Source organism: Manis javanica, chromosome 11 (genome assembly GCF_040802235.1).
Source record: "Manis javanica isolate MJ-LG chromosome 11, MJ_LKY, whole genome shotgun sequence".
Lineage (NCBI taxonomy): Eukaryota > Metazoa > Chordata > Mammalia > Pholidota > Manidae > Manis > Manis javanica.
This window is the reverse complement of record NC_133166.1, coordinates 64184401-64210490: the sequence shown is the minus strand read 5'-3', so window position 1 is coordinate 64210490 and position 26090 is coordinate 64184401. Positions and strand designations below refer to the sequence as shown.

General features: G+C 51.6%; 2 protein-coding genes across 5 annotated transcripts in view; one reads left to right on the top strand and one right to left on the bottom strand.

Moving 5' to 3' along the window:
- Window positions 1-22097, top strand: part of TP53I11 (tumor protein p53 inducible protein 11) — a 48800-nt gene extending 26703 nt beyond the window's left edge. For all 3 annotated transcript variants that reach the window (XM_036996669.2, XM_036996666.2, XM_036996665.2), the window contains one exon: window positions 21838-22097. In XM_036996669.2, the coding sequence (XP_036852564.1) occupies window positions 21838-22082 (245 nt within the window). In that variant the 3' untranslated portion in view covers window positions 22083-22097. The remainder of the gene's footprint in view (window positions 1-21837) is intronic.
- Window positions 1-26090, bottom strand: part of TSPAN18 (tetraspanin 18) — a 182308-nt gene that overhangs the window by 6273 nt on the left and 149945 nt on the right. For both annotated transcript variants that reach the window (XM_073216450.1, XM_036996664.2), the window contains 6 exons: window positions 20388-20464; window positions 13345-13417; window positions 10709-10903; window positions 3624-3698; window positions 2798-2896; window positions 2520-2702 (listed from right to left, as the gene is read on the bottom strand). In XM_073216450.1, the coding sequence (XP_073072551.1) occupies window positions 2520-2702; window positions 2798-2896; window positions 3624-3698; window positions 10709-10903; window positions 13345-13407 (615 nt within the window). In that variant the 5' untranslated portion in view covers window positions 13408-13417; window positions 20388-20464. The remainder of the gene's footprint in view (window positions 1-2519; window positions 2703-2797; window positions 2897-3623; window positions 3699-10708; window positions 10904-13344; window positions 13418-20387; window positions 20465-26090) is intronic.

Below are 26090 nucleotides of genomic sequence, written 5' to 3'. Positions count from 1 at the left end.
TTGTAGACAAGTGTCCTCTGCCTTGGCTCCTAGTGGTCATGCAAATGTGTTCCTGGCCAGCAAAACCTAAGCCAAAGTCTTCTAGAGGTTTCTGGGAAAGAAGGTGGTGTCACCCTTTTCCCTTCTCCCTATCTTGAACATGAGTGGGATGTCTGGAGTCATGAGAGCAATTTTGCCACCAAGAAATGGTAAGTACAAGAAAAGGTCACAAAGAGCACAGAGACCAAGCCTTGACTGGTATGACAGAGCCACTGATACATTGTGAGAAGCCACCACCTTCCCGAATTCTTGCCATGTTTGAAACACAAAGGGCACTTGCTGAAGTTTCTTTACTTGGCATTTCTGTTTCTTAGAAATTGTTCAATGGCTCAAGACTGTATGGGGATATAAGGCAAAGTCAGAAATGCATCCTGGGCTTTAGGCAGGTGGGCTTTAGAGAAAAAAGAGACAGTCCCTAAGCAGGGCTTTTAAAAGGGAAGAATGCTCAGGAGGGATGTGAGTGCCTCAGAAAAGGAATCCCAGAAGTCAGTCTTGGGTAATCCTCAGGAGGAACAGTCATCATAGAGAATAATGTAGCTGCGCAGGGACCTCTCTGATAAGCTCTGATTTGAAAGCCATGTCCGGGAGATTGAAGGGGGCATCAGAGCAAAGGTTAAGTCCACAAACAGGAAGCATGTTGGGATGAAGCCCTTAAAGGAACAGCACCCATCAAAAGCCTCCCTGAACATTCACAAATGGCCTTAGGACATAGGTTTGGCTAAGGGCACCAGGCATCCCAGACAGCAGCTCCTTCAACAAGTTCCAAGGTTGCCTTTCACATCAAATCCTGACCTATGGTGGCTACTCTGCTCCATGGAGTTTTCAGGGGCCCAGGCTCCTTTTCTCTTGATGCTCTGACATCTTAGGGGCCACCCTTCTCCCCAAGGTCCCAGGGGGCTGTCAGCACAGCTGCATTCCACCTAGCAGGAGAAGGAGAAGGGGCAGGCACAGAGCTTTCTCATAAGGGCATAACTCATGACTTGCATAAACCTCTCCTGCTCACCCTTTGGCTAAAACTTGGTTGTGTGACCTAGCTGCAAGGGAGGCTGGGATGTGCAGCCTTTACCTGGTGGTCATGAGGTCTTATAAATCCCATCTGTCCATGGAGGACAGCCAGAAGCCTCAGCCATGGTATGGGGAATCTGAGATCCAGAAAAGGTATCTTGGCCAAGGTGACACAGTGGGTGGCAGCCCAGGCCTGACTTATGTCAAAGCCTGAGGCTTCCCTGATGGCCTGCAGCCTCTCCTTATGGCTGAGATCCAAACCCTAGGGTGGCCCGCCCTGCCCGCAGTCCTCAGGGGCTGATCCCAGGTCCTCATTTCTTTACTTAGGACTTTTTCTCCCTGTGCAGGACAGGACTGTGAGGGGTGGAGGCAGGGCCTCGTGATGCCTTTGCCATGGCGTGGGCAGGAACGGCATGGTGAGCTAAGCTCAGGGGGCAGAGCTGAGGCTGGTAAGAGCCTACTCAGAGGGCCAGGGCCAGGCTCAGCTCAGCCGCCCCTCCTCTGGGGCACTGAGAGGCTGGCCTTCCATCCCCACCCAGCCCCTTCTAACCCCTCATCTGGTTAGTGATTTTTTTTCTTCACAATGATTGTTTCTCTGTGAAATTATTACTCTTTATTTGTTTGCTACTTGTTTATCATCTGTTTCCTCTACTAGATCATGAGCCCCACGGGAACAGGGGCCTTGTCTCCTGTCCCTTGCTGTGTCCCTCATATTTGGAACTCTCCCATGAGATCCTCATTAACGGCCTACACAAGTGAGGGTGGTGGCGTATGGACTCAGTTCACCCTTGTTCTCAACCTCCCCTGAGCCTGGTCTCTCACACATACTCCAAGGGTGGTGTGGCTGGTCAGTGGGAGGGGAGGTCAGGACAAGGGCCCCATCTGCCTTACAGAGGATGGCAAAGTGGGAACCCTGTGTCACCCATTAGTGGCACATGCAGGATGACAAAGGGCTTCCTCCAAGACTGAGATGATGTCCTCAGGTTGCCAGAGATGCAAAGAACTTTAGGAGCTTCCCTGACCTTGGAGGGTCAGGTCAGGGAAACATTGCTCCCCTGGGATTGGGAGGTGCCCCAATATGGCAAATATGAGCTTCTCCCAAAATAAAGTGTATGGCTGCAGAGAGGCCCCCACTGTGTAATTCTGGTTCTGGCTCCTGACCTGCATTATCAGAAGCTCAGGGAGTTTTCTACCTGGAAAACTAGAAAACTCCTACTCATCCTTTAGCCCCAGCCAAAATGCCCACTCCTCTGGCCTGTGCCATCACTGGACCACCTGCCACCCTCATCCTTTCCCCACTGTGGCTGGATCTCAGGGGCTAGGACAGAGCTTCATCAGTCCCCCTTCAGGAGTTCCATACTGAGGCAGGCACTTCCACGGGATGCCTGGAGTGCCTTCAGACTCGCTCAGCCAGCACTGCCACCTGCCCAGCACTGCCACCCAAGTCCTCCTGCTTGGGGGATCCAGCTTGGTACCTGCTTGTTCAGGAACAGGTCCCTTCCCAGGAGGCATTCCTCCCTGCTCAGCAGGACCCCATCCCGACTCTGGGGTTCTCTCCGGCAGCAGGCCTCCGGGACCTCATCACTGTCCAAAGTCAGGAGTCGAAAAACTGATGCAAACTTAAAGTCTTCAGGCCCGTTGACCCCACAGCAACCGAACTAGGAGGAGAGCAAAGGGAAGGGTGTGGAGGGTGGGGAGGTAAGCCTGGTGGGTAGAGTGGAGGATGTTCATAACATCCCCGAGGGTCACTCACTGTGATCATGACTGAGTTCCAGGTGGCAGAGAAGACGTCCGTGTCATTGTTGCCCTGGTAGTGCTTGGTGAGCTCCTTGGTGAAGAATTCACGGGTGAGCTGGAGGCAGAGGGAGAGGGCAGGCTGAGACCCAGCAGCCTGGCGCAGCCCTGGCCCCTCTGTCAGTCTGCTTCACAGGAGGGCGAGGGAGGCCTCAGGGCTCGGGCGCCAGGGGTTCTCCAAGAGCACCAGCTTGAGGCAGGCTCCCTATCCACCACCCCAGGGCCTGTGGCCTCCCCTGTTGTTATCACCCACATGAAAAGGAAGTCTACACGTATAAATATACACCCCTGGAAGCGCAAGGCCAGGGTAGGCTGGGGACTTCGCCGGCCCTGCAACTCTTCTCAAAGGGAGGGTTTCCCAGGGTGGGGGGCTTGCCTCTACCCTCACCCCAGAGGGTTCTGCCCTCTTCTTCTGCATGTCACACTTTCTAGGGCTCAGGATACAGCCTCTCTGACTATTCTCAGACAGTCAGATGACCATTTCTGGACCACTGTTAGGCAAAGTGTGGAGTGGAAGATTCCAGAATCAGGTGTGGGGTTACACTGGATGCTTTGGAAGAGTGGAGACCCTTAAGATCTGACTCACCTTCTGGAAAAGCCCTTGCAGGAAGAGGCTCCCTGGGGTCTCTCTGGGCTGTGGGGCCTCACTGGGGAGGTGGGTCATGATTTGGGCTGGAATTGCTAGGTGAGAGTCTCTTGATTCTGTGGCACCCTCTGAGGAATGGAGGGCCATACCATCCCTCACTGGTAGCAGGGGGCCAGGGCACATGGGGTCCTATACGTACATTTTCCCTGAAGATGAAGGCCAGAATGGCTGCTGAGAGCTCTGCCAAGAAGATGATCAGGATGAACAGGAAGAACTGTAAGGAGAAGGGGACAGGCTTGTGACCCTGAAGACAGGCAGGAAGGGGAGGAGCAGCTCACCAATGCACCCTTCCATCTCTTACACAATTAATGCCATGTACCGATTTTGTAAGACTAAGGAAATTCACTGCCACAAATCAGATATTTTTCATAAAAAACATACCAACAGTACACGTTTGGAGTCAATAAGATTGTAACACAAATATGGAAAAAGTAAATAAATACAGTCAGTGCAAATGGCCTTCAGACAAGGTCCCTTGTGCAGTGTATAATCTGAACAGCCTTACCTGGCAGCCCTGGAATGAGACTGATGTTGAAACCTATTCGGCTCCCTCTGGGTAGACTGTACAAGCTGTGGAAATCCTGAGTTCCCTGGGGGTCCTGGCTGGCTTCCCTGCCCCAGGGCCACCTCTCCCTGTCCCACTGCCTCTTGTTCCCATGGGAAGTGATAAGGTGGTGATGACCTTCACCCACACTAAAGAGGTGAGACTGGAGGGAAAGTGATGCGTCTGTCAAAATCTGAGAACCCAGGGGCTGGGAGTTTGAGATCTGACAGAGCCCCCTCTGCTCTACTCACTGCACTTCTCCATGCTCTCCAAATTAACCAGGATGCCTTTTACCCTGAGGCCCTCATCACCCTCCGTGTTTCCTCTGCCTGGAAGGCCCCTCCCTTCTTGACCCTCAGTCCTCATTTTCCAGACCAGGTTTAGCCCCAACCCCTCACCTGGGAGAAACCTTTCCTGGTTCCCCCACATCACAGTGCCCACAGTGGTGCTCACGGAGCAGCCGTGGTGTCCCCACTGGGTTACTAATTCAAGATATTCAAGACCAGAGGCTGTAACTTGGCCTGCTGCATGCTCAGCGCTCGAACAGAACAGGTATGTGTGCATGGCTAGCAGGTGAATGAACGAATCCAGGCACTCCCACTCACCACAAGGACCTTGCTATCTGCTACATCTCAGGCGCTAGTCACTGTGGGCACTGCTTGGGGTTCAGGGATGTTGGGAGAAGAGGAAATGGCTCTGCTTTTGTTATCAGCATCACTAGGGCCCTTACCATTTAAAGTCTCTGACAGTCCCCAAGTTGTCACCCTACCTGGAGACCACCAGCAGGGGACCAGATCTCAGGTACATACGGGGACTGGTTCTTACACACCCTCCCAGCCACCTTGGCCAGCTGTGCCACAGTCCCTAGAACAGCCAGGCTGCACTGGATGTGCCAGGGCTGGAGGGAGGCACAGGGCCCTAGGCTTAGTGTCGGGACCCCTCAGCCTGCCTTGTCTTGATTTGTGTGACTTAGGACAATTACCCAAATGCCTTCGAACCTCAATTTCCTCATCAATAAAATGGGGATGAAAACACCTGCTTCCACGGTCACCATGATGGAATAATGGATGTGAAGTGCTGCGGATTCTTCAAAGAAGCCCAGCAAAGCTTGCCACTGAGCCTCTACAAGTGTACCAGGAGCATGAAAGCCAGCTCATGTGCAGGCTCATTCCGAGCTTCCCAAGGGCCGCCTCCCAGTGATGCCCTCGCTGCTGGTTCCCTCGCAGTCTCACGGGCCATGGACAGCATCCGCAGGTGTCTCTCTCCTGGGTCAAGTCCTCTCCCGTCAGGAGGTTTCTGTCACTTTATCCTTGTCCCTGGAAGACCCCAGCCATGTTGTCTCCTTGACTTTCCAGCTCCAACAGTGGCTGCCCACAGAGGCCCCAAGGCTTCTCCAAACTGCTTGAGTCTGGGGACCAAGAGCTGTGGGGTGGATTTTGAGATGATCCATTCAAGGTATGGACACAAAACAGCTCCTAGACCTTTCAAATGGCTGTTTTTTTTAAATGTCCGAACCCAAGAGCCCCTTGCTTACACAGGTCAGCCAGCACAGGTGTGACCTATTCACTCCTTATCCCTAATTGTCCTCTTTGGCCCCCAGGTGTCACCAGGTTCTGGTGCCTCTGATGCTCTGGTGCACAGAAGCTTGTTTGGTGTTAGAACTGACACCTGTCCCATGGTCTCTTTTCTGTTTAGCCTCCATTTCCACAGTGAAGAAAAGAAGTCATATACTCCAAAGGCGCTCAAGCTCAAATATTTCAGAGCAAACCCCCTCTGCATCCAGCTCTCATTTCAGAGCATGGGCTGCCTCCTGCCTCTGCTGGCGAGGGGGCTGCAGGACTGGCCTGATAGGGACTCTTCTGAACTGTGGGTGCCTAGCTCTGACAGGTCAGTGGCAGGCCTGCTGTGGGGAGACTTTGGGCAGATGTCAGGGGCAGAGCTCCCCATCCAGAGAGGAGTGTTGGGAGCCTCCAGTGCCCTGCGCAGGCTGCCCCTGGCCATGACACCCACAGTCCCTTCTGCTACCCCACAGCCCTCACTTTCACAATCTGTTTGGCTCTTGGGCTGAGCAATACATTCTCCACCTCTGCAGCCTCTCGCCCCTGTGACAGTGTTGGAGGCTCCTGGCACTTCTATTTGGTTGGTGATAGATGGCCATCTGGTTCTCTTGCACATGGCCTCCAGGGAGCCCCCTCCCTGCCCAGGCCCAGGCTGGCAAAGAGTGGCCTCGGAAGTGGTGGCCGTCCTCAGTGATGCGACTGAGCTGGATCTGGCTATCAATAATGACCTCAACAATTATAAACTGTGGATGCTCAGGCCTCATGCGTACTGTGCGCTTGTCACTCTAGGAGCATGTGTGCGCTCCCAGGATGACTTAGCATGGCTTCAGTGAGATGATGCAGGTGAAGCACCATGCATAAGACAGGCATGACCTAAGAAATGCTCAGACAGTGGCTCAGAACCAAGAGGAAGCACAGCTTTCCTGAAGACAAGCACTGGTGTGGGCAATTTCTGGAAAAAATAATAGCTACCATCTACTGAAAGCTTACATCTAGGCACTGCAGATCTTACATGGATCATTTCTTTGAATCATCTCAGCAGTCTGGTGAAGCAGCTGCTATTATCAACACCTCCTTTTCACTGGTGGGGAAATTGGGACCCTGAGAGGTGTAGTACTTGACCAAGCTGGCCCAGCTGGTGGTAGGTGGTACACCTCGGATAAACATGGAACCTCTGAGTACAGAACACAGTCTCTTTATATCATGTTTTCTGGAACCTATAAGAACCTCCAGATCTTAAGACTTTCAGATGGCCTGTAGGGTCTCTTGTGTATCAAAACCATTTCTTTTATTTTTACATTTATGAGTTATTAAATGTGCCAGGAACAGAGTTAAGCCAGATGCGCATTTTCTCCTTGAACCTGATAACTATACGAGCGAGGGCTGGGAAGGAGGTATTATTATCTTCATTTTACATATGAGGAATCTGAGGTTCAGAGAGGTGAAGTAACTGGCCCCAAGTCACACAGCCAGGAAGTGGCAAAGGAGGGATAAAACCAGGCTTTTCTGACTCCAAAGCGCATGCTCTTACCCACACCTCTGACACCATCTCCACTCTGTTTCTTCATCCCAGGCTGTTTACAGAGTATCTGCTCTGTACCAGGCACTGTGCTAGGTACTAGCAAACAAATACACACAAGGCAGATGTGGTCTTATTTTCATGGAGTTTACAATGAGCCAAATTCATGATTTATGAGATGAAATTCCTCAGATGAAATTCGTAAGATTCATGACATGAAATTAAAGAATGTATTTGGTACCTGATTGATGGGGAAAGCAGGCCTCCCCTGAGGAAAGGGGTCTTCAGACCTCCTTGCCATTGCTCCCGGCTGGAGCAGTGGGATTTTCCCAAGCACATGGACGGAGAGGTGACCTGAGTGTTGCTGAGTGTGAGTCACCTGAAGCGAAGTGCAGGGCTGTGGGGCCAGCTCAGTAACAATGGCACTTCTGCTAACCTGCCTTCTCCAGCATGAAATAATTTCCTCCTGCTTAACAGGGTTCCCACAGATTATTTGCAAGGGTTACCCAGACCAGGCCACAGGGCTTGTCCTGGCTGCCTGGGGCTTCTTGTGATGGGCACTTTTCTTAGGGTTTGTTTGCCTTGAGTCAATCTAACCTCATTCCCTTTGCCTAAAGACATATTTGCTGAATCAAATTAACAACACCTCGGATGTAAATTAGGTTGGGAAAATTAACAAAGGGGCTGGAACTGCTATTTTGCCTATTTGTGAGTATCTCAGACTTTTCTAACCCATCTGCCTATGGGTATGTCTACTTTTCAGTTCTCATTTCTAATAAATATGCACCAAATTTACATACTTCATGTACAATTCAGCTCAGTTATCTCTTTTAAATATACTCATCTCTTTTTGCTGTTCTCTGTTCCAAATCAGCAGGACTTTGTCATAAAATATTTTAAAATTTGAATCTTTAAATAAATTGTTTAAAAACATTCCTGAACTGCTCATAAGTAAGCAATTAGGAAAAGGGCTGCCACAAAATGTTAACAATGGGCTGAAGTCCTATTGTATGTGAAAATGTAACACCGATCAATAACAGTGTTTGGAAAATGTGTCTTTAGAGAAGTTGATCAGTAGGTGGTTAGTCATTAAGCTCCTTGCTCCTAGGCCACTGGGGCCCTGGGGATTGCAGCCTGTGAGCAGGAAGGAGGGGGATGCCCAGTTAATCCCCAGCCCCACGCCTTCTTTCTCTGCAGGCCGAAAAGCCACAGTTCCTGGGGTGGCTAAAGCCACTTTCTCTTGGACCCTCTCTAGACAACTCTTTCCTTCCTCCTTGAAGGTTGAGGAGGCAGTCTCAGGCTTCTCGAAGGACCCCAGTGGCTACCAGGGGGTGAGACTCAGTGCCCTTTTTCTTCTGGATCCTTTACCGGGCCAGGGCCAGGTTGGAAGAAAGAAGTGGTTCTTCTTATTTTTCAGGTCATCAGTCTTCTTGAAAACTTCCCACAAGTTGTGGTGTGTCTCCCCAAAACATGCATGCACATGCAACACACACAGCACATATATACAGGCACACATACACACACACAAACCTTGACATATTTTGCTCATAATTTTAGGTGAATCTCAGACTTGAGTCCATTCAGGGTTAGGAGCCCCTGAGCCATCCCTGGTCTGAGAGAAAGGAGACCTGGATCCAAGAGTTCCCTGCCTTTGACCTGCACTGTGACCTCAGGCTTGTAAGTGCTGGGCCTCAGAGAGCAATGGGTGGGAGCGGAGGAGAGGGAACACAGAAAGAGAGGGAAACAGAGAGAGAGGCAGGGAGGAAGGGGCAGAGGCTAGGAGAGTTCAGAACAGGATGAGGAAAGGCAGCAGGAATGGAAACCAAAAGACCAGAGACAGAGAAAGATGCAGTGAGAAAAGGAAAGGAGCAATGTAGAGATGAAACTGACAGACAAAAGGGAGGAAGGTGGCAGAGAGGGGATGGGAGGGGGCATTTTGAAGTTCAGTGGGCTGGACCCTGGCCACAGCGGCCAGGACTTCACTCTCACTCAGGAGACTTGGAGCAAACGTTGTCTTTCCCTGGCTCTTCGTCTTCTCCCCCAGAGCAATGGGGAGAGTGATGTCCTTGTCCAGCTGGCAGGCTTAGAGGCAGGTACTTCATTGGAGCGGGCTTTCGAGGTACCCAGCCTGCTCTCAGACCAGAGCCCCAACCTGGCTTCCTGTCTTGGCTTCACAGATGAGTCCCAGGGGCAGAGGTGATGGGGGAAGGGAGATTTGGTGTGTTCCGAGACCCATATCCCAGCGCCTTTCCAAACTCCCTCTGACTCCCCAAGCCTGGACTGCTCAGCACCAGCTGACACTGTGGAGAGTGCTCCACCAGGGGGCGCCCACAAGGTTTCTTTGTTTCTCTCAAATGAAAAGTTTGCAGTGTTGACGTTGCAAAAGGCCAAATGGATCCAAGTCTCTCGTATTGCACGTTTCACAGCTGATTTCACTTTCTCTCTGGGTTGTGAGGCATCTCACAATGTCATGAATGGGGGCTGCACAGTCTGTTCTAATCTGGGGAATTGGCATTGTGCCAGATTGCTACCTCGGAAAGTTACTGAGTGCTGGTTCATTCACAGGAGTGGACAGACACCTTGCAAAGAAATCCTCCCGGTGACCCGCCCACAGCTCCCTATTGCTTTTCTCCTGACCACCCATCCACTCACCCACATGGAGCATCTGCAAGTTGATCCATTCACATGCACACTTCTCTAAGCAGGTCTGTTTTTAACTTACTCCAAAGCAGGACTAGGCTCATCCCAGAAGTTCTCCTAGCCCTGGAGGCCCATAGGACCTCATTGGCAAAGAAGACCCACCCACTAGGCCCAGGAAAGTAAGCAGAGGCCAAGAACACCACAGCCATGGGCTAGAGAAGACCAAAGAAACAGAACATCCACTGTTTGGCTCCAACCTCCAGCTGAGCCTCCCCTCATTTAACCATGGGAGACCCTAAAGCTCAGAGAGGTTAGGAAACCAGACCAGAGCCACATCGTCAGTTAGGGGACAGAGCAGGACTCACACTCAGGCCTGCCTGCTGCCATGCTGCCATGCTCATCCTCACAGGCTCGACCGCCTCCCACACACCTGCCCACAAGGGAGGGGACAGCCACTGCTGGCCCTCGATGCACCCTCAGCACTTAGTGAACTACATTGCTCATAGGAACAGTTCAAGAACTATGTATTTAATGGATAAAATAACTTCCTAAATCATGTCATCTCTATCTTAAAACTGGAAATGCAAAATGTGGATGAGTTATTCAATGGCTGTCTAAGCTTTTTTAACAAGGAGTTATATATCTTTGTTCTGAAAAGCAAGCAAGTAGAAAAGTATCATGGTCAATGGTCTCAGTTGACTGTGCCTTGGAAAAGCCCAGCTGTTCTGTCCTGGAGGCTGGGCGACTCTCCACTGGGGGCAGCACACCCACAGGGTAGGCATGGGCCCAGCAGAGAGTGGGCTCTGGAGGCTGGGGCTGCAAGGCAAATGGACACGGCTGGTGGCCTTCCCCATTCCTGGAGGACAACCTACTTGGCTCAGACCTCAGTGCGAGTCCTCTGCAGTGTAGACACAGGCCTTCCTCCCCGCCCCAGGGTACCCATGGGAAATGGGGGTACTCACAAACATTAGCAGACACTTGTTCTCACGGACGGCTCCACAGCAGCCCAGGAAGCCGAGCAGAAAAAGCAAGCCTCCCATTGCCAGGAGGATGTAGGCACCCGTGATGAGCAGGGGGTTGGCAGCCACGATCTCCCGGAAGCCGGTGGGGTCCACCATGACCCAGATGCCGATACCCAGCAGGCAGGCCCCACCCAGCTGCTCCCAGGGCCAGTCAGGAGGAGGGAGAAGAAATGGGTGACATGGAGGTCAGACACCTGCCCCCTGTAACATCCCGCTCCTCTGAGCGCGGCCCCATGAACTGGGCAGGAACTCCACCTGCTTCATGAACCAGTGTCTCAGTGGTACTTTCCCCTGCTCTGAATTGTTCTAGTTGCCCTGGCCGGAAGTGCAGTACATATCCACTAAACACTAAACCTAGTCTCTGACCCACACCCCACCTCGGGCTGCTGGAAACCACGTCATGTCAAGTTTATTTGCCACTTTTATATTCTCCTTAAATGTCAGAACTGCAGGATAATGAGGTCACCTAAGCCAACCCTGATCCTACACTGAGTCCCAGAGGGGGCTAGTGATTTGTTGAAGGTCACACAGTAAGTTCATGGCAGAGGCAGGGCTGAATCCCAGGCCTCCCTGACTCTAGCCCCAAGGATATTCTCCAGTTCTATGAACATGCTCTGACACCTCTACTGTGCCTGCCCTATGCCAGAGGCTGGAAGACACAGACAAAAATTCATCTTCTCTGTCCTCAGCAGGAGCTCTTAGACAGGTTGGGCTCCCCACGCTCAAGTATGTTCATTGAAAGCCTGCTTATTTATGTCTTCATCTCCATGGCCATCTCTCCATGCCTTGCTTATCTCTGGAGAGGGGCAGCTGTGCCCCTTTTAGCTGTGTGACTTGGGGTAAGTGGTTTAACCTCTCTGAGCCTTAGCTTCCTCATGTAAAAGAAGACACAAATTTCCACACCCAAGGAGGCTCCAAGGAAGAAAGGACAGAATGGATGTGAATGCGCTTAGCAAGTTTCAACAAATATCTGTTCCATTTTTCTTGGGCACAAGCAATATTGGAAGCAGATCAGTTGCAGGAGAAACACTTGGACATTATTAGATTTTGAAGGCTGCAATGTATTTGAAATCCCTGTGTGATAGGAGGACTAGAGGTTCCCAAAAGGCACACATAAGGAATAACAGGCAGAGACTGAGAGCCAGTTGGTGAGCTCTGGCTTGGCTGAGAGGGGTCTGCAAGCTGGAGGGAAGGACAGGATGGCTTGGAGCAAAGGAAGATATTTTTAGGTGTTGTCAGGGCAGGGGGTGTGGCAGAGAGGCCTGCGGGTCACAGCATCCCGGGAGGGAGAAAAGGAAGACCAACAGGACAGCCAGTGATGGAGTCTACATTTTTGCCTTCTAATCAGCAACATCTTCCTCCTCTGTCTCCCTATAAACCTCCAGTAAAACCTGTATTCCTCCCCATTGCTGTTGAAGGTTTTGGGGTTCAACAATGGTATGCTAAGATCTGCTTCAAGGCGGTCTTGGGTACAGACTGAGCTACCCTGGTGACAGCCTCATTTCCTACAGGGGTGGTAGGGCTTGCCCAGGGTCACCAAGCTCGGAAGCTGGGACTAGAATCAAGTGTGTAGGACTCCCTGGTTTTCAGGATTACAGGGCAAGGAAGGCAACCCAGGAGGGATGCTAATATGTATAAAAAATAGATGGACAGAGAACAGAGACAAACAGATAGCCAGAGTCAATCTTGACCTGAAAAGGTCCTCTCCTTCCTTGGAGGACATCAGTGGACATTTACTTACCCAGGTTTGGATGCACTAAGGTCAAAGGTTGAGGTTGGGTCAGAAAAGCCTGTGGGGGTTCAAGATGCCAGGAGTGTGGCTCTGCTCCTAGGAGAGGCCAGGAGCCTTAGTAGAGCTCTCAGTGGGCTGCCAGCAAGTGAGTGGTGCTGTAGGGCACTGGGCTGGCCACCTGGGCGCTCTAAGGTCCTGAGGGTCTTTGTCTTTTCACTTATAGAACTCATAATTTGGATGGGGATAGAATTAAGCTGTTGAGTGCCAACACATTCTGAGCACTTCCTAAACTTGCTTGATTTTCAAAAAACCTGTGAGCTATGTAATTAAGGGATGAAGATATTGAGGTCCTAAAATAAAATGTGTTTCAGATCACATAGCTGGTAAGATGCAGAGCTGGGCTTTGAATATAGGACTCCCAGTCCTAGAGAGGTTTTGGATTACATCAGGTGGCTACCTCAGCTCAGCCCTGACATCTGTCTATACATGCTTTGGTGGTCAGGGTTGGGTGGGGCTTCTGCTGTCCTCTCATCACCCACTTCCCTTCCTTCTCCCTCATTCCCCACCAGGGGTCAGGTCCCAAAACAGTAGCCAGGACTCAGGCCCCTGCCCTTTGTCCATGTAAAACATCTCTTCTGACAGTGGGCTCTCTGGGTGGGGTGGGCACTACTCAAGGGGTCTCCCCTCCACAAAATCCTGGCTGGGCAGGTAGATTTGCTTCTAGCACTGGTCCCTGTTCCTGCCCCTGGGACTCAGCCCAGTGTGACTACTTCAAAGCAGCCGTCAGTTCTGCCACCCCAACAGAGACCTACGGAGCCCCCAGGTGAGTTCCAGGAATACTTACAAATATAAAGAAGTTGAAAACAAACATCAGATACTTCATGCAGCTCAGACAGTCACCTTCCATGGTGCTCCGCCTACAAAGTAGCAAGGTCCCTCAGTCTTCCTCCAGGGTAACCCCACCTAGAAAGACACTCCGCCCCTCCCCGCCCCTAGGGGTCCCGGGTGTCCAGCCCTGCCCTCGCAGTGGAGGGAGAAAGAGGGAGACTGAAAACAATTTCCTGTCTCAGGGGAGCTCTCTGCCCTGTGGATCCAGAGTTGAGAGCCAGGCTGCTTAGGTTCCAGCCCCATTCTACCACCCATTCTACCATTCATTCACTGAGTAGTCTTGGGCAAATGACCCCACCTCTCTGAGTCTTGCTCTCTCCAACTTGAAAATGGAGACTAAAAATGGAAGCTTCCTCAAAGCAGTATTGTGAGGATTAACTGAAATAATGCAATAATGGCACAACACCTAGTACAGGGCAAGTGCACAACAATTCATGGCAACATTTGATTGTGGTGGTGAGCATTCCAATTGGTAGATAAGAGACTAAGGATAAGGGCCTTCAGGAACTTGCCAGGGTCATGGAGCAGGATCAGAGCCCACACCTGACAAACTTCCCACCACCTCCATGGCCTCCAGCCTGCAGGACTCCCAGGGCTGTTCCATGAAGAGGGGAGTCATAAGGGGAGAGGGGTGCAGCATCTACCTGGGCGCCCAAGCCCTGCTTCTGGGGCCAGACCTCCCCATGCCCTGATTTCTTCCACCATGAGATCTATAGCATCCCACCTCCCTCTGGAGCCCTCCCTGTCCCTATCTAGAAGTATATGCCCATAGCAGTCACGGAACACAATTCTATTCAGCCAACATTTGTTGTGCATTGACTGTATGCCAGGTACTGGGGTCTGAAAGCAATGAGAGGCAGCACTTCCGCACCCCTGAGGGAAAGAGACAGTATCTGCTCTCAGGAGTCAGATCTCAAGGTGCCATGTCACATTCATATGCAATATTCAGTATTTCCAGACTTCACAGGGAGGTGGGCACAGAAAGGTTCCAGGCATTGGGATGGCACCTCTCACTCTTCTTTCTGTGGTTCCCATGCCAGCTGTCTGGTCGCCAGCCCTCCTCAGCAGGGCAGTGGCCATGGCAGGCTGAGGCACCGGGAGCCCAGTAGGAAGGTGCCAGGTCAGATAGGCACGTGGACTTCAATCTGGGCACCAGCCCTGGGGCCCTAGGGTTTCTCTCCTTGGATGGCCGGCTCCTCTGCTTGGGATTACTGTACCCAATAGAAGGGCCAAGCAGGAGTAGGACACAGAGCATCAAAGCCAGATATGCTTTCTTGTTTTACTGGGAGGTGGGAACTGAGGCACCCAGTAGTGAACCCTGGGCCAAAGAGAGAATCAGGGAGGGATCCTGAACCAAGGGCTTCAGGCTAAAAGCCTTTGTCTCTCCAAGGGTACCCCAAGGGCTGCTCCTAAATTGGGTGAGAGGAGAAGGGGATTATAGGGTTCCTGGGGTTACCAGCCTCATCTCTGCCCCTGTGAATAGCAATATGAATTGAGCACTTAGTGTGTGCCAGGCCCCAGCCTAGGCACTTCACGGACATTAGATCACAACAACTTATGAGGTAAGTGCTCCCGTCATCCCTATTTTCCAGAGATGAAAACTGAGGCAGAGAGAAGCTAGGTGACTAGCTTGAGGTTACAGTGAGTGAGCAGTGAAGCCAAGATTTGAAGCCAGGCAGTCCAATTTGGAAGGACAAAGCATGGAGTGTGTGGGGCAGGGGTTGGGGGTGCTCCTTACTTCACTGAGCCATGGCCTGAGTTCATGAAAAGTCATCTGCCTTTGAAGCTAGACCCCAGTGATGCCATGTTCTCCATCACAGGGGTCTCTCAAATGCCTCTAGCCTCACCCTGCTCTGGACTTCTCCTCCGCACCCAGATGGAGTCACAGAATTAGCCTGGTCCCACTACCTGCAGCCACTCTCCTTCAAGTCAGTGTCTCCCTGCCTCTGGAGGACACTTTGTACAAGACACTAACTTCATCACACCCCTGCTAAAAACTTGGCCTCTGCAGGAGATGAGCCACCTCCTAACTGTGGATTGCAAACTCCTCCAAGATTCCCAGGCCACCTTTTGGTTGCCTGCCTTGACTGCTCCATCAACATCGAAGGAGAGCTTCTGATGCTCACCCTGTGCTTCTCTTCATGCTGATGCCTTCTGCTTGGATTGCCATTCCACCTACTCCCTCCCCACACAATTCCTACTCATCCGTCAAAGCTCATCACAGGCATCACTTCCTCTAGGAAGCTTTCCCTAATCACCTCTGTCCCTGCCAAGCTGAATTCAGTGCCTTCCTGAGCTCTCCCATGGCCTCTGCTGACTCTATCACTGCCCTCCCCACACCATGTACCACTACATCATCAGCTGCCATTCCTATGAGCTCCCAGGGGTATGGCATGCCTCTCTCCTTCTGGGCAGCTCAGCTCTCCTTCTTGGACACAGCAGGGATTGGTACATGGTTGGGACCACATAAAACCCCTCAACAGGGCAGATGTTAAGAAGAAGCACACACAGTAAGCCTGGTGCTGGGCTAAGGGCTCTGCATGCATTGGTCATTTGTGTCTTCCTTATCCCAACAGCTGGAAAGAGGAGGCACAAAGATTCAAACCAGCAGCTGGGCTCACAACTTCTGCATTTCCTTTTTACTCTCTGTTCTGCCTTCTCCAGGGGAAGGATAACCCCCATGAGACCCTTCAGATGGCTCATCTGCTTGCCTTTGTCACCAGAGATCCCAGAGCTTCAGGGATAGGCAGGACGAGGAGGCCTATCCCCTCCCACCCCTTGTTCCTGGCCTCAGCCTCCAAGCAGGCAGGGGGAGATTCAGTGTGGACCCCTGGATCCCGCCAGCCTGCTCTCTAGGCAGCATCTCTTCTGACTGGTGCATGCCAATGCCCACCAACTATTTAACATCTGGATCATCATCTTTGACTGCGGGTCAGGGGTCATCCTTGTGTCTTCTGTCATCCCCAAGCCCAGACTCTTCCTCCAAAATAGTTCCCCAGGATGCCATCTCCAGCCAACCCAATAGCCATGTCCCTCCATCTCTGACCTTCTAGAAGCCACATCTAACCTACATCTAAACACAGTGGTTCCAAGCAGGGGCTCTAAAGTCAGACACATCTGGACCCCAACCCTGGCTCTTCACTTTTCTACCTCTGTGTCTTTGGCAAATTACTTGACTTCTTGGAGCCTCAGTTTCTTCATCTGTACAAATGGGTGTTTATGATACATCATGAGGATTAAATGAGAAGTCCTACCTAAGAGCTCCCCACTGCACCTGGCTTGGAGCAGAGTGGACAGCTTTTACTATAACCAAACCCAACTCTGCATTTGTAAGTGACCCACTGGACTCTTGTTTCCCAAGAGATCAGGACCCCAGGACAATGACCTAGGTGCTACATACTGACCCCCTCTCCCTTTGGCCCTTGGCTGACTCAACTGCACACATCTGCTGAGATGCTGCACTCTTTGGAAAGTGGAAAGAGGACAGGAAAGAACATTTATTGAGCACTGACCCCTCCTGCAGATTTTTCAGCATGTCACTGGGACAGCCCTTTCTACTTTCTAGACCAAGTCAGAGCCTAACAGAAGGAACTGGCAGGCCATCAAACTCCTGCTCCATCATTTTGTAGATGCCATCCACATGCCAGCTCCCTGAAGTGACTGCCTGAATCTTTCAACAACCCCACATGGCAGGAAGCACTTTGCCCATTTTATAGATGAGGACACTGAGACTCAGGGAGGTGGTGCAACCTGCCTGTTGCCCTGGAGCTTGTAAGCATGCACTCAGCCAGCTCCAGATCCTGTGCTCCCCTGGGCTCCAGGGACAGCTGTTCAGACAGGGAAGTACTGCACTGGGAGTCCGGAGCCCCCATTTTCTGCTCTACAAGTCACGTCCTCTCTCTGGCCTCAGTGTCTCCATCTACAAAATGATGGAGCAGGAGTTTGATGGCCTGCCAGTTCCTTCTGTTAGGCTCTGACTTGGACAGGCCTCTAGAAAGCAGAAAGGGCTGTCCCAGTGACATGCTGAAAAATCTGCAGGAGGCCTGGCTCTGGTGTCCACCTCTGCTGTCCATCTGGGGAAAGCTGCTCTCCAGAGCAAGATCTGGCTTCAGCTGGCTCTGGCTGTTTAGCAATTAAAGGGTCTAATAAATATGGCAGCTCATAAATGGGCTACCTGTATTTATTATGTATCACATTCATTACAGATTACATCTAATGGGCAGCTTGTGGAGTGCTGGGCTCCCAGACAAATGCAATAAAAGGAGACATGTCTCCTGGGAAGAGCCTCCAACAACCTCAAAGGTGAGGTACATAGAAAGATACATGATGTGAGCCAGAGGGAGATATAGAAGCCCATCTTCCAGCTTCCAGCTTCCAGGCAGGATGGGTGAGTGGAAAGAGGGCTTTGAGTCTCGACAGAGATTCAAATCCCAGCTCTGCCAGGCTTAGCTGGGAGCCTGGGGTAAGTTCCTGAACTGTATGCATCTGAGTTTGTCTTTAAAATGAGTATAAAAATAATGCTTTCCTCATAATGTATGGGAAGACTGAGCCCAGGGCTTGCTACCTGGTAGCTCCTAACAGCAACAGCAAGTAAGAGCTGCCATCCGTGGATCTCTTACTAGGTGCCAAGGAACATGTGCAATCTCACTTAATCCTCACAAAGATCCAGGACACGGGTAGTCATCCGCATTTCTCAAGTGAGGGAATTGAGGCTCAGGGAATGGTGTTCACTTGTCCACAGTCACATAGCATGGAAGTGTCTGAGCCAAAATCTGAACCCAGGTCTGTCTTACTCTGGAGCCATAACACTTAAGTGGCATTTTCAATGAGTGCTAATTCCCTTGCCTCATTCATCCATCTTCCTCCAAACTTCAGGCCTGTCTTCACACCTCCTATGCCATGTTATTTCCCACTGTCTGGGGGAAACTGCCTTCTAAGCCATCGTCCATTGCCAGGCTGAAGTCCAAAGACCAATGTCTGCCAGCTCATCCTGACAAGGGGCCTCTGAATGTCTCCACACATCCCCACAGCCAATTAGCCAGACAAGAATGATAGACACAAGGAACCCCCAATCCCTGCCTGGATCTGGCTGTTAGCTCCAAGAACCCACTTAGCCTCTTGAAAACTATGCCAACCATTGACCAGTTCCCTAATTGATCTCTGAGGAGAGTGGGAACAGAGACAATCTCTGGAAGGTGAGCTGAGAAGAAACTTGAGACCATGAGGTCCAAGGACCTCTCTGTTGAACGGAAATGATGCATCCTCCCTGGGGCCAGGGGTGAAAGGTCTACTGATGTTTCCCATTCCATGAAGGGGACAAGGACCCAGAGGGGACAGTATCAGGGTGGGTGGGAGGTACAGGGTCAGATTGGACCCAGCTCTCACTCTTTCCACCCTCAGGACCTTGGAAAAACCACATAATCTCTCTGGGCCTTTGCTTTCATGTCTGCAAAATGGTGCCAGGAATGCTGACCTCTTCAGGAAACTATACAGACTGAGGATTAAATGAAAATATGTGTGAGGGCCTTGCACCATGCCTAACACATGGTGGCCCTGTCCCTTCTCTCCTCCCTGCTGCCCAGCCATGAGGTGGCTCCTCTCACCTGCTCTTCAGGACACCGGTTCAGCTGAGGGGATGACTCTGATGTGGAGGATTCTTAAATGGGGAGAATGGCTCTCACACTGGGTTCCCTGAGGCTAGCGATATCTTAAAGCTATTTTCAGGGTTTCAAATAACATCTCAGAAATTATCCCCTCACCACCAGTTCAAGGGGCAGTGTCTTGGGTTTTGGAGCAATTAAACAAATCCAGGGAGAGGACCCTGTTTCTCGGGCTGCTCAGAAGTTCAGGCCACCAGGTGTGTATGACTCTGCAGTAGAAAAACTAAGAAGCAGCTTTAACATATACTTAGTAAACGATTTGATAAAGACAGCACTGTTTGGTAGGTAAAATCTTTTAAGTTCTGGGGGCCAGGGGGATGAAATGCACGAGTCAGCTTTGCAGGCAAATTTGACATTGTGTGAATTCAGCCCCCACATGCACCAGGAAAGTGTGTAGGAGAGTGGCTTGGGCACTGCATTCCAGCTGCCCTTCCATGAAGGCAGCTGCCCCAGGGCGAGCATGCCAGGGAGTTATGGGCCTGCCTCCGGGGATCTCGCAGTCTCAAGGCCCCTGTGCCTGTCACAGTGTTCCCTCGCCTGGCCAGGTGAGGGTTCTGGGCTTGCAGGTGGTGTTTTATCATACAACATGACCCCCAGATGCAGCTGACTATTTCTTGCATATAACAAAACCAGCTGTTTAAGAGCTTTAAGGGGATTAAAAATGAACTTTTATTGATAGTACTGTTTGTAAACCCTGAATTCGAAGCCAGCCCTTGTATAACTTATGTCACCAACATTTCAATAAATGAAGTTCTTGGTCATGAAAAATTAGGGCAGCCCTGACCTGGCCCAACACTCTCACTCTGGAAATAAGAAAACTGAGGCTGAGAATGGGAAAGGGATTTGGCTAAGGTACAAAACCAAATAGTGATGGATATCAGCCTAGAGCCCTGTTTCTTGAATCCCAAGTGAGTGCCCTGTGGATATACTACATATGTGATACTTTACTTATTTATTTTCATAGCACAGATCTTCCCTTGTTTGAACACATTCATAAAGGTGTAGACTGGCCTTGTTTACTGCCATATACCTAGTGTCCAGAGCAGTGCCTGGCACATAACAGGTCCTCAATTAATGTCTGAAAGAATGAATGACTAGCAGGAAAAGAGAAAATTGAGACAGACAGTGGGGAGTCATAAAATCAGAGAAATAGAAAAAAACAAGTCAAAAAGAGGGAAAGATGGAGAAAACTGAATGTTAAAGATAGAGAAAGAGACAGCAACATGTGATAAAGCAAGAGACAGACAGATGAAATGAATTGAAAAGGAGAGGGGGCAGTGTGCACAGGGAGATAGGAAAGAGGTACAGAGAGAGAGAGAGGCAGCTGCTGACTTTTCACCTGGGCAGTTCTTGAGCAGGACAGAGTCTCCTGGTCAGAGGGGCTCCTGTATATTTCTTTTATTGGCCCAGCTTGTCCTGTAAAATAAAATATTCTATTACTCTAGGAAGTCAGTAAGAAGCAGCTCTGTTCAAGAAGCTGTTTATGAAAGCCCGCCCTCCAGATGCACACAGGCCAAGGGCCTTGCTAATCTGGTCCGTTAGCACTAATGAAAAGCTCTCAGCACCTGGGGCCACTCTAGCTGGGGAGGCCTGCACAGGGTGCCCCCCTTCTGCCCAGATGGCAGCTCCTGGGTGTCCTTGATGGAGCTGAGTGGGAAACCACATCTTCAAGAGATTTGCAGTTTCTGGCATGGCTTCATCTACGCTGACATGCTGCGTGTGGCTGCTGAGCTGGGAGGAGACAGGGGGCATGGTGGCCCAGACACCTGGATGCCACCTGGATGCTGCCTGGGTACCTGCAGTGCTGTCTTGGCACAGAGAGTGCAAGCAGGGCCCTGCTCATCACACCCCATCCCCGAGAGACTTCCAGGAGAAAGAAATTTGATGCTGGAAGGGGTTCCTTAGCCTCACATAAGGATTTGCCAGAAGGTTCCTTTAGAGAGCCAGCTCCCAGCAGTGGAAATGAGGGTTTGGTCTCAGCAGCCAAGTAGACCCAGATGGAGGCTCTGGTTCTGCCTCACCTGTGGGGAATTCCACAGCCAGGTTCTGGGTAAATGAGGCCAAGGGACCTGGAGAGGGAGCCTAGCTTGCCCAACATCACACAGCCAGTGTGATGGAGCTGGAATCAAAACTAGCTCTGACAGAGAGTGTTAATCCATCTGTGTGATTACACTGAATCATCACAACAGCCCTGCTAGGTGACCTATTGTTCCATTTTACAGAAGGGAACTGAGGCTTAGAGATGTAAGTTGCAAAGCTGAGCATTCTCCTGAGATCCAGGCTTTTTCGACAAGTCTAGGAAAGACATCAGGGAGGCTGTGCTCAGAACCAGGAAAGGGAAGAGGGTAGGAGCCCAGCCCCAGCTGGTGTGAAGTGATGAATCCCCTGAAACTGGCCCTGATGGTGGTGGGAGGTTCTGTGTGCTCCCCCCACCCCACCCCATGCAGGACTCCACCAGCAGGGTGGGCATCTGGGAGGAGAAGGCCCCTGGTCTCCTGACACCACCATTCTCTGCCCAGCATTTCAGGCTGGCAGTTGTCCTGAGTGTGACATGGCCCATCTTCCTCTGGACACTGAGGCTGGGATGAAAGGCCCAAGTGACACAGAAGGTCCACCCAGTGACGAGGAGAAGGTGCTGAAGTCCATGTGAATATCTGGTGTCTCCCTGACGACTCTTCACCAGAGTGCTCCCACCTATTGTATGGGCTCCTGGGAAAGCCAGGCTTGCCCCTCTCTTGAGTCCCACCTGCCCTGAACAACCTTCTATCTCTTTGTCCTCACTCCCCCAGCCCGAGGTCTGGCTCCTGAATGTTTTCTGACACAAGAAGATCTGAACTCAGGGGAAACTGGAGAAGGACCGCTTGGGAGACGCCTGCAACTCACCTCCAAGTCACTGCTGCCTCTGCCCAGCCTGGGCCGGCACCTGCCTGGGCCAGCTCCCTTGAGACCTTTGGAAAGTCACTACCCTCCCAGAGATGCTAGGATCTCCTCTGAAAACTGTGGTTCTCAATTTGAAAGTCAAAGATGGTTGTGAGAATTCGTGATGTGAAGCATATGAAATTAAATGATATGAAATGAAAACACTCTGAAACCTGCAAAGCTCTGTTTCCATGGGAGCTATTATTATCAGCATCACCATGTATTGGAAATAAGTGTATACCCAAACCACGTTCACCAGTTACCAGTGGAGGTGGCTGTGGGGAAGGACCATGGCATATCATTTGCAAACATCTTTCCCCTAACTGGCCCCAAATTCAAATTAGTTGCTACAGCTCTGTGATAGCTGACCTTGATCGTAACTAACAGTACTGAGTGTTTACCACATACCAGACTCTGCTAACCATTTCTCCTGCTTTCTCTTATTTAATTCTCACCTGGGAGGGGGGGGGCCATCATTATTATCCCATTTTACAGATAAGGAAACTGAAGCTCAGAAAAGGGTAATTAACTGACCTGAGTTTATTCACATAGTAAGACATGGCCATGATTCAGGCCCAAGTCAGCTGGACTCCAAAGCAGAAGTCCTGACAAGACACCCCTCCATGGTTGTGGCACCAGAGAGAAGACACCAGAAAGAGGGAGTTCTCTGCCCTGGCCTCCAAGCCTCCAGCCCAGCACTGCTCTGTCCTGAATCAGGCACCCAGGCAAAGTCCTCATGCCAGCTGGAGGCCTCTGCGGATGACCTGATCTGCGATCCCTTGACAGATGGGAGCCCTGAGGCCCAGAGAGGGGCAGAGATGTGGCGAGGTCATGCAGAGCCAGAAGGCTCTCTGCAGGCCCCTGCCTGGGCCAGACAGCTTTATTAATCCTGCCCCTCCCATCGCCCCAGATGGTAGCTAAATTCCATCTGCACAGAGGGGGCCAGGAGGGGTGCTCTGATTAAGAAAAACAGCTCAGTTCATAAATCAGACATTTTACTCTCACTGCTCCCTGACCCAGGCATGCTTTCTGGAGAGAGAGAAAAGGAGGCAGGTGGATAGGAGCACTGGAGGGGTCCATTGGAGGAAGCAAATGTAGGTCTAGACTCGAGCCGAGAAATGTCTTGTAAAGTGCTCCCACCAGGTGAGGGTGCTGTGGTCCAGGGCAGAGTCTCAGGGTCCCAAGGGAACTGCCTCACCTCCAGGAGCTTGGAACTTGGCTCAGGTCTGAGGAGCTGTGAAGCCTGGGTCAGCCTCCGCGGCTCTTCATCTGCAAGGTGGGGATTCTCAGATCTACCTCACAGGGTCATTACCAGGGTTGAAGTAGATGATGCCAGTGCAAGCACTTTAGCAGCTGCATGTCTAGCTCCTTCCTTCCTGGATGTGCCAGGCACCTACTAGTGCCAGCCCTGGGCTTGGTCCAAGACACAGAGACCAGTGGCTGTTGGCCTTCAAGGACTCCCTCAAGTCTAATGAGAACCAATGACCCGATACTTGGAGAGGACTGTTAACAGCCATGCCAACCAAGTGCTCTGGGCCTGGTGGGTGAGACAGAGATAAGTGCTATCTGTCTGTTGGGCTGGGGCTGGTGGGGAGCCCAGGAGCTGGGAGGCCTGTGTGGGGAGGATGTGGCAGGGGCCGACATTTATTGAGCCCAGATAATAAGCATGGCATCCTGTCAGGGGTGTTTACCTATAATGATCTCACTTGATCCTCCACAAAGCTTGCAGAATAGATGTTATCATCATTCCCTTTCACGACGGAGGAAACTAATACTCCAAGAAGCTAAAAGGTCCCACAGCCAGAACTGATACCCAAGTTTGCCTGACTCTAAGACCCATGTTTGTTTTCCTTCATCGGACTTCAAGCTGAGGCTTGTTAGAATAATGATGATTGTGGCCATCAGGTTGAAAGCTGAGTTGGGGGGACTCATTTGCTGGCTGGCTGTGCCTACTGGGCCTTTTCCCAAGACAGACGGTCTCATAAACAAGCAACCGGCCCGAAATCCTGGCATGCCTGGCAATGGACATGGGGACTTGGACACAGCTGATCAGGGGATAAAATCTAATTAGGCTTCTGGGGTGGTGCCGTGAGGGGGGGCCGTGAGGGTTAATTAGGCAGAGTATCCTGTGAATACAACAGATCCTAAATGACAGCCTCCCCTGCCCCTGGAGACTCACTGAATTGTGGATGTTGAGGGGACAGGGTGCATCTGGAGTGTCTGGCAAGGCCCCGTCTCCAGCCTGTGAGTTGAAGCAGTCTCGGGATCTGGGTCCCTGCCATAAGCAGAACTCCCACAGAGAATCTTCGAAGGAAGTGCCTTACTGAGGGCCAACTCCACCTCCCTCTTCTCCTTGGATGCTGAGGCCCAGAGAGGGGCAGTGTCTTGCCCACAGTCGCTCAGGAGGACTGGAACCAGGAGCTCCTGAATTGAAGCCCACTGCTCTTCCCACCACTCAAGGCAGCCTCGTAAGACTGATATCTTTTTGGGAATGAAAACACTTTGCACCCATTACCTCATTGAATCCTCCCAACCACCCAAGGAGACAGGCCCTCCTGCTTTATGAATGAGGAAATGAGGCTCAGAGAGATGAAATTACTGGCCTAAAGTCACGCAGTAGGTTGGAGGAATTGTTGGGACCAAGCAGGATTCCTTGTCCTCTGTCCTGGCTGCCCTCCAGAGGTATAGCCCCTGGGACTCCAGGCCTGATGGTCCCCAGTGTGACCCCTGCCACAATCCACGCCTCCCATGCCCCACAGACCTGGGCCGGACTCAAGCCACAGATGGCTCTCATCCCAGATACAGGACATTGGGTCCATCCTTCTGCCTTTGCACAGATGGCCTGCATGCAAAGGCCTCTGGGATGAGGGCTGTGCACCCTCCAGAGATGCACAACCATGGTTAGGGCGCTGAAATCAAAACAACCCACTCGAGTTTGGGAGCGAGCATGGAGGATAGAGGCCCCTCTGTATCTGGAACAGGACAGGCCTCAAAATCCCGAGTTCAAGCCCAGTGCAGTGCCCAACAGTGAGGTGTGGCTAAAGCAGGATAAGGGACTGAGCTTGAGGGTCTGGGGGAGCAAGGGGATGGCAGAGCGAGGACACCTTCCTCCTCCCCAAGCCAGCCCCGCCCTGTCCTGCAGCCCCTTGAGCCTCCAGGGAATTCCCCTGACTGCCAGCCTGATCATTGGGGGAAAGCAGCAGAGGAAAAAGCCATCTTCCTCCTGGGGGTCTGACAAGGGTGCTTGGAGAACAGCTGGAGTGTCCCCCCACCAGGAGTGGGGGCTCTGGGCCTCTAAGCTGCCCACCCCAGCCCTATTGTCCTTCATGGAACAGAGTCCACATGGAGATCAGGACAAGCTTGCAGGACTGGCCTCATGCCCTGGGCTCACTTCCTAAGGAGCCACCCCAGGATGAAGAGGAGTGGGGGGGTCGGGAGTGGGAACAGGCCGTCCTTAAGCTTTCTGGCACATCTGTACCAGCTGGAGAGGGAGGATGTTTCAGAAAGCAACTCAGAGATCACCTCCATCCGAGGACACTGGCATCTGGGGGTTAGGGGCTTGCCCAGGGACACACAGTCAAGGCTGGATGTCACAGTCCAGACTCCCAGCCAGGACATTTCCTGTCACATGCTGGCAGTGTCATCAAAACACAGCCTGGGCAAAGCCAGGCCCCTGGGAAAGGTGAACATGGACTTGGTAGGAGCCGCCAAACACTGGCGTTAGGATTGGAGGGAGCAGGGGCAGGAAATGCTGGACATGTCTTCTGAATGTACCATCTGTTGGACCTTCCCCACCAGACAGAAACCTTGGGTGGCCAGAGCTGTGTCTCCCACTTCCTCCAAGTCCCTTCAGGGTACATTATAGGTGCTGGACGAAATATTATCACCAGAACTGCTCCTGCTTCATATGTACCGGGAACCTTGCTGTGCACTGCTTCAACATCAGCTAAATAGGTGAATAATCCCCAAGCTACTCAGAACACTCAAGTTCAGGGAAGAGAGTGAGCTTCCAACGGTGGCTCAGCTGGTAAGGGGCAAAACTGGGGTTCAGACCCCTTTCAGAAGGCATGCTGCTGCTAGGTGTTAGGGGACCTCACCCACAAGCCAGAAGTGGTGAAGAGAA